Source organism: Corvus brachyrhynchos, unplaced genomic scaffold, assembly GCF_000691975.1.
Source record: "Corvus brachyrhynchos isolate BGI_N302 unplaced genomic scaffold, ASM69197v1 scaffold101, whole genome shotgun sequence".
NCBI classification, from domain to species: domain Eukaryota; kingdom Metazoa; phylum Chordata; class Aves; order Passeriformes; family Corvidae; genus Corvus; species Corvus brachyrhynchos.
In genome coordinates, this window is record NW_008237239.1 from 22,077,576 (window position 1) to 22,086,035 (window position 8,460).

General features: G+C 47.8%; 1 protein-coding gene across 1 annotated transcript in view; it reads left to right on the forward strand.

Moving 5' to 3' along the window:
• Positions 1-8,460, forward strand: part of EHD3 (EH domain containing 3) — a 30,256-nt gene continuing 21,796 nt past the window's right edge. Inside the window, exons 1-2 of the mRNA XM_008630385.2 lie at positions 1-273; positions 6,898-7,074. Of these exons, the coding sequence (XP_008628607.1) occupies positions 47-273; positions 6,898-7,074 (404 nt within the window). The 5' untranslated portion in view covers positions 1-46. The remainder of the gene's footprint in view (positions 274-6,897; positions 7,075-8,460) is intronic.

Consider the following 8,460-nt stretch of genomic DNA (forward strand, 5'->3'; position numbering starts at 1 on the left):
CCCAGCCCCGGGGGTCGCTGGGGAGCTGGCGTCAGGCGGCCACAAGATGTTCAGCTGGCTGGGCACCGACGACCGTCGGAGGAAGGACCCGGAGGTGTTCCAGACGGTCAGCGATGGCCTGAAGAAGCTCTACAAGACCAAGCTGCTGCCGCTGGAAGAACACTACAAGTTCCACGAGTTCCACTCGCCCGCCCTGGAGGATGCCGACTTCGACAACAAGCCCATGGTGCTCCTCGTGGGGCAGTACTCCACTGGGAAGACCACCTTCATCAGGTAAAATCCAGCTGCCCGTCGCTCCCCCTCCCAGGGACGCCTGCACCCTCAACGCCCGGGGACCGGGGTGGGGCAGAACGTGTCTCTGCTACCCGTGCTATGCGCTAAAAACCCCTTTTTTTACCCCCTTCGCGTCCCCTCAACAGCTTTTCGTTGAAAAGTCACCTCCACTCAAACGTGGAGCATTCCTTCACAAGCGCAGAGTGGTGTGAGATGTCCCATGGAACACCGACGTGGCAAAAAGTAGCCCAGGGCAGGGCTGAGGAGTGCAGGCAGGTCGGGAGCGTGGAGATGTGAGTCACTGGGGCCCTCCTGGCCGTTCAAAGTGCAAAGGCTTTGGGAAGCTCGCGGGCATTCCCGTGCCTGCACTGCCCAGGCTGACCCTTTTAGTAGCCATTCTTTTCAGTTTGCTGTAGCTTTTGAATGGAGAGGCAGCTTTAAAGGGAGTGCTTCGGTCTGCAGGTGGTCTGACACTTGCATCCGTCTTTTTCTGCATTGTCCCAGACAACACTCAGAACCCGCTCAGAGCAGCGTGTGTGCCTGTGCACAGAGAGACCTGCCCCTCTTCAGGGCTCCAGAAGTAAAGCCCTGTTTTAACTGTGTCCTGCTCAGACGAGATGCTGGGAGCAGCAATTTCCTTTCGAACTGTAAAGAAAGAGCAGCTTCCAGCAGCTCTTTCATTTCGATGATATGACACTGTCGCAGAGAGGGTTAAACTTTTCCGACTGGACTTGGTTGCAGGAATCTCTGTTCAGCCATGCTGATAGTTCAACTTGCAGCAGCCTTTCCCTCGGGATCATAGCTGAAGCTGCGCTGTCTGTGTTTCCTATGTGATTCATAAGCTAAGCGTTAAATTCCAGCCTTTTTCTGGCGTGGCTGTGTTGAAATCTGTGGAATTACCCCAGTGTAAATCTGGACGCGAGCCACAGGCAGCCAGCCCTTTGTTCTACCAGTATTTCTTGGTGAAGGAGGGAACTGCAGAGAGTAGAGAGAGGTGAATCAAATTGACTGTACCTCTAAAGCAGTGACCTTGAGAAACGCAGGGGCTTTTTTTTTTATGTGCTGAAATATTCCTGATTTCCTGGTCGGGAGCCAAGAACAGAATGCATTTCTGCTACCTTGGCATGTACCTGACAAACAAAGTTTAGGAGTTAAAAGGTTTTTCTCATATGAGAAGGTCAGGTGGATGGTGAAGGGGTGCAAAAGACCCAAGGAAGTATTTTGTACATGTTTGCAAAGGGAAAAATAGAGAGGATGGCACAGCTGCCTGGTGCCAACCCAAATCTTTGTTCTGTGACTTGGTACCAAACCTCTTTGAAAAGCTTTTTTGGTCGTCTGGGTTACAGACACTCAGAGCCTGACCACGAGGAGGTTGCTGAATTCCTGATAAGGCTGTCTAACTAAAGCATCTCTTCCTAATTCTTTTCTTTGGATTGCCAGCATGTGTTTCCCTGCAGTCTCACCTGCATACTGTTAGCAGAGACTTCCTGCCTTTGCCCCTCTCTATTCAGGGGAGTCCTTTTTCTGTAAGCCTCAGCCTCTTTTGCAGAAAGTTTGGGTGCCTAGAGCATGGTCCAGGCAAAAGAAGATTGAGGCTTAGCTCATGTGGGGTGGCAGCAACAACCTCTTTGCTGTCAGCAAGTGGATCTGAGCCTCTCTGACAGCTGCTTTTCACTTGAGCTTGTGTCCTCTTCTGTCAGTTTTTTCTGGGCACAGGGCTGAGATGAGACTATGGTCAAGCAGAAGTGACCAAGAGTTTTGGAAGCTTCTGCTTCACAGGAGTACCAAACGGACCTGAGAAGGCCTTCCGAAAAGGCAGTCTTCTCTTCAAAATAGTACCTAAGAAGGTGAAAGTTGAGAACTCTGGTAGAAGCCCAGGGTCTCTAACAGTAGGAGAACTGTGAGAGTCTGTTGCTCCAGTGTGTTCCCAGTCAAAGACCAGAAAACCTCGTGTTGCTCGTGATAGGCTTCCAGCGTGAGCTTGCAGGCACTGGTCATTAAAGAGCAGGGATAAGCACCAGATTAGCGTCCAGAGTTATTGTGGGAAGGCAAGTGGGAGCTAAAGCTGAGAGCAGGGAGGGGTTAAAGGGGGCTGGGGGAGGAAGTGGGAGGGTTGACAACCATTATGTCTTAGCACTAGAGTGAAGCAAGAAACAGTCTCTGGACATTCCTTCCATAATCTTGTCAGGATGGGGGATAATTAGTGTTATCCTTATGTATCAATTCCACTCTTAAATTGCATCCTGCTTGTACTGCCATGCAATTTAGGGAGATGACTTAATGCCACTAAACAATCATGTGGAAAGAACTCAGTCCCAGTTTACCTGGATCCCAGGACACCTTACCAAAAAAAAAAGACCCTAAGGAATGTCCGTCTTCCAAACCTTTTTCCTTGTTTTGGGAAATCTGAGGTGAAACAAGGAAGAAGTGTAAGGCTCTGAAGCACCTAAGCTGCAACATCTTGCAGTGAGGCTTCTCTCTTGTCAGGAGCTGATGGCAGAAAAAAGGCAGTCAAGGTCAGCAGTGAGAAACATTCTTGTGTGGGTCAGCGCCAGTGAAGCGAGACCAGAGCCAGGTTTGTTTTCAGTGGAACCAGTCTGTTCCCTTTTCTGCTTACCAGGACACAGAACTGAGCCTTTCTCTGCTATGTGAAAGGTGTTGCTAATGCAGCTTTTCCATCCCTGCTTCCTGCTGTATCATCTCTTTGTGCTCACTCCCATTTCTCTCCTTGGTATGTATTTGGCTGATGCTTTTCCACAGGGTTGGGGACTGAAAGTCAGTGCTGGTTAGGGCAAGGCAACACCTCTACCTGGGAATATCTGGCAGCCACAGCAGGATCTCACTGGAGCCTGCCTTTATAACGTTATTGCTTTTTATGTTTCCTGTGAGAGGGTGGGAGTGCAGGACAGAACATTACTCTCCTAATTAACTTAGATTCCTTGATCATTTCTAAAAATAATCCTGGCTCGAGTCCAGCCATCCTGCTAATAAAATAAACAAGCCTGCCAGAGCCCTACTGACTGTCAACATAGCTTGCTTTTCTGGTGTAGCCACCCCTTCCTCCTACAGCTAATCATTTACACGTCTTGGCCTCTCCATACTTTTGTCACAGGCTACACTCAGAGCTCTGGTGTGCCTTCCCCGTGTGGCCCTGAACCTTTCATCTCTGCCTGCATCAGGCTGTTGTCACCATTTCCTTCTGCTCTACCCTTCTTCCCTTTCCCGCTCGGCATCACCTCTGCTGCCACACTCATCGGCATCCTGCAGGGCTCCTGCATGACTCATCACGGGCAGGCAGCCCCTTCCCCCACATCCTGCGGCACTCCTGCCCAGCGAGCCCAGCCTCTCCTTACCCATCTCCAAATCTGCCTGGGAAAGGGGACCCCAAGCTGGGCTGGCACTAATGCAGCTGCTTTCCTGCCCTGTCCCTTACCAGGAACAGGCCTGCAATGGGCAAACAGCATGATGCTTCCAGCCACACACCGGCTCCAGACACTTCTCTAAAAAGCAGATTGGTCATAAAAAACCTATTTCCCTCCTACCTGGGGTACTCTGCAGACTTCCCTAGCCTGGCTGGAGGTCACTCCCCAAGCCTTTAAAGGTGTTCAGCCGTTCAGCTTAAGGCATGCAGCACTGGCAGGGGAAATTGCTTGCTAGGGTTGGTGTTTTCCACAGCTATTGTTTGCTCCTCTCTCCCAGAAATCCCCACAAGTGTGACAGCTGCATGTGTTCTCTAGCTTGCCTCTGGTAGCCAGGGCAGGCTGTGTCACTGCGGAGCAGAAGTGCTTCCCCCCATCAGGCAGTGTCAATACAACCCCTTGTATTTGTGCTTTGCACAATGAGATTCTTGTGCTGCTGACACCCTGCTGCACAGTGTACCCAAATCTCCCAGAGAGGCCTCACTTAAAATAGATGCTGTGATAGTGGGCAGTCCAATCTTCATCTCCCTGGTTTCCTACCACTTGTTGCCCATTAAGTCAATAACATTGGTGTGTAGCTACTTCTTTTGTGCTTTTGTTGGGATTTTTTGCTTTGTATTTTTTTGACTCTTACACAAGAAATAAACACAGAAATGCTTTGAAACATTAGCTGAGCAGAGCTGTGATAAAATTCTTCCAAGCAGGCTGTCTGGAGGAGTGTTGCTATTACACACAGGACTTTTGGTTAGACTTTCTGGGAAGCTTTGTTTATAAATAACAAAACACCCCCCTTCAACTATTTTTTACTTCTGCTCAGAAGTTGTCATATTACACGTGCATCTCAAGCCTGTAAAAAAGAAAAACAGTGGTTGTTACAGCAAGGCTGCAACCTGACATTGGGAATAAGGGGCCTTTCTCAAAAGCACTTCACTTGTTGCATTTGACAATTGTTAACACTGCCTGTTTCTTTTCTCTCTAGTATTTGCATGGGGAGGATGCAAACATTTATTGCTATGGATTCAGTGAATTCCCATCTATATAAATCCACTGGCTTGACAGCAATGTCCATCAGGGGCTAGGGTTTGAATTGCCATCTAGGAGGCACAAACTTAGGTTTCCAGAGTCTGACTTAGTGGCTTCTAACCTAGCAAACAGTTGTGTCAGTGTAAAGAGCTTTCCAGGGAATTAAGCCAGGAACATTCATATGACAGTCTACAGAGCCCTTGGTGGGAGAGAAGCAGCCCTACCTTGTTCTCAGGTGCTTCAAGCTAGAGAGGAGTTACTACAGCTGCCAGGAAGGTGTATTGTAATCACCAGCCAGACAGGTGGCACACACCAGCACTACCTGCAGTCTGCTTAAGTAATGACCCACTTTTATAGGAAAGTTTGAGAAACCCCTGTATGGTTTAGATAAATAGGATATATCTACCCTAGTGTAGTAGGTCAGAGGGCTGCTCTCTTCCTGGATTATTTCAGGTCTTTTAGGAGCTGATCAACAGCTGCTGTTGCATCTCAGAGTTCTGCAGTTAAGAAGAGTCACTTCTGGTGAGCATGGGACTTGGAAGTCACTTTGGACAAAAGATACTAGAAAATACATGATAATACACCAGTAAAGGAGGTGTGGTCAGCTCCTAAGGGAATTATGGATGTCATTTCTGGAGGTATTCTTGTTGCAGCATGAGTGTGTACCAAACCAGATAAGTAGCAGTGACTTGTCCTGGGTATACATTTGGTTGTTTTACCTCTAGATCCAGTTGATTTGGCCTTGCCCATTGGGAACTGAAGACATATTTACTGACACGGTATCAATAAATAGCCTGCACAATTTTTTTGTTGTTGCTTCTTAAACACTGGATAGTGATTACCTGTGTTAAAATGACAGTGAAAGCAGGAACTCCTAAAAAGTTATCACAGGCCTTCATGTCAATGGTCCTGTAGTCCCTCACACAGGGACTTCCCTCACTTAAGACTCACCTGAGTGAACCAATTCTGGTGCTTAGACATATCAGTCGCAGTCATGAAAAAAATCTCCAGTCCTTCTCCTATTTCCTTTTCTACATCCCCATAATCTACTTTTAACACCACGGCAATTCTGTAATAATCTTTCTACCTACTAAGGATTAGGTCAAAGCAATGGAAGAGGGAGTGCCAGCTACCCTTTGGCAACAAGCAACACGTTATTACACTAACCTTCATAGTGTGGTAGTCATTCTATTCTTCATGTAACTAGCCAGAGCTTATCACTTGTCACGTCCCTCTGACACCATCCCATACTGAGGGCTAGACCTGTTCTAGCTACCTTCTGCAAGCCACATGGATGTAATGGTCTTAGTTTTCAGCACAGCTTCAGCAGGTGGTTTTCTGCATCCAAACACACAAACACAGACCTGGCCTCAGTGATGGCATTTGGCACCTCCATGAGCCAAAGGGAACTGTCCCATGCACGCAGCATTAACCCACCCTGAATTTGGCAGGGTAAGTTAGTATATGCTGCCAGGGTCCTATTCAAAGTCCTACAGCCCCATGGGTGACTATCTTTCCCTGAAATTTGCCAAATTACCTTCAATATAGGATGCTGTACTTACTGTGCTATCTAGCTTGATGCATAGCTTGGAATATACTCCCCCACCCACATGCGTAGCGCTCAATATGCTTGAGCAGTTTGTAGTGCAGACCTGTAGCTGCATTTCAGAAGCACACAAGGACAGAGACTGAGACTTCAGTCAAGTGCAGGGGAAGTTGGCATTTAAGCAACTGATTTGGACTGGGGGCTAAGCACATTAGTTGGATGAGTCTGCTGAAATGAGCAGCAGCGAAGTAATTGATATTGGCACCAAGAGCCAGTAGGGTTTCTGGATTAACTCTGTGATTGCAGTGAACTGCTGTTTCTACTTCACTGGGCTAAGTCTGTTCCAAATGTCTTGAGGATTGAAGTACACAAAATGATGCAACATGATGAGAATCTCTTCCCAGCAGCTATAATCATCTCAATTTCTTAATCCACCTTAAATGAGCTTTCAATGTTGAGATCCTAAGTAGAAAAGATACCAAGACATTTATCAAACGATTCAGTGACAGTGCTAAAAATAGTCTCAGAAGGATCCATGCTCTTGAGCTTCATAATTGCGCTGCAATCTTCAGTACAACTCCTTTAGGACTTAGGCAGCTCATGTCTCATGCCCACACCCTGTTTTTTGACTTATAGGTACCTGCTGGAGCAGGATTTCCCAGGGATGAGGATTGGACCAGAGCCTACAACTGACTCCTTTATAGCAGTTATGCAAGGAGATGTGGAAGGAATCGTTCCTGGAAATGCGTTGGTGGTGGATCCCAAAAAACCGTTCAGGAAACTCAACGCCTTTGGCAATGCCTTTTTGAACAGGTCAGTACTCAAGAACTCCCTTGTTCTGCAGAGTAAAGTTATAACCTAATGAGCAGCATAGCGAGTAATGTAAAAGGGATAAGGCACTTCTTTTCCTCCCATCCACATGGCTGATGCAACACCAATCCAGTCCTACCAGATGCACGTAAGTCGTTCACTGAAGGGCTGATAAATTCAAGTGGGACAAACCTTCATTTTACTTGAACAAACAAAACAAAAATGACACCACAGCCTAAGCTCATTTTACAGGCGACTAGAGGTAAATATCTTCATTACACTTGCTCTCCCCTGCTTCAGTATTTCTAGCTTCTTCCATTTGCAATCAAAACCAGGTTCTCTCTGTTCCCATGCCTTACACATACAACCTCAAATTGATGACCACTCTAATGTGTTTCCTGTAAAAAAATTTTGTAGGGTGTTTGGACAGTGGCTCTGTGTCATGAGGACTATAACCTTTCCATCCCCTAGACCCAGCCCAGCCATAGGGAGATTTTGGATCTAGGCCTTGCAGGAAGCCAGCAGCACACACCCATATCCTAGATGAGCACAAACTGTGCTGCAGAAGGCAACAAACTGACTACACCCATCATCAACGCCTTCCCTGCTAACACAGTGTAGGAGACACTGGAAACATGGCAGTTGCTCAGCCAAAGAGCCAGGAAAGCTGGGCTGGGCTCTGGCTCCCGTTCTATCTTCAAGCTTAGAGAATGACTGTCCAGAGGGTGCAGCATCTCCTAGCAGCACTGACCACAGGAGTGCTGGTGAAGGCTGCAGAGAGGCAGGGAATGGACCTGCAGAGAAGCATGGGGAGAAGCTTGCCGGCAGGAGAGGGATCTAGCTGGAGTCACTGCTGTGTGAAGAACCTCGCAGTGCCTCAGGGTGACTCTGGAAGCAATATCTGATCACTGCACAGGACCATCATTCAAATGCATCAATATGATCCTGCACTGGAGAGACTTGGAGAAGTTTTTGATGTTTCGTAGGGCCCAGAACATCTGCACCTGACCAACAGTTAGGTCATGTGACTGCCCACTCCCTACACCAGGGCAGAAAGGTGATTTCCCCTAAGAAAACAACAGGCCTCTTGCCTGGAGTGCAGAGATCGCAGATGAAGAGGACATAATTCAGAGCAGCTCAGCTGATAGCCAAGAACAGCCACAGCTGGCAGACAGTTCACTGCAGAGAAGGAACATTAGGCCAGGCATGGGGGGCAAAAAACAAACACTTCTGAACTAGCCTGATGGATGTGTCCTGAATGCAATTTGCTCCTGATACAGCAAGGAATCTCTGCATGCATTAACCCAGTTCACTGTATCATGCTGTGCTCTTGTTGTGCTTCTACTCTTCCTTCTCCAGAGGAAGGAGTCAACCCTGTGCGTTCAGCAG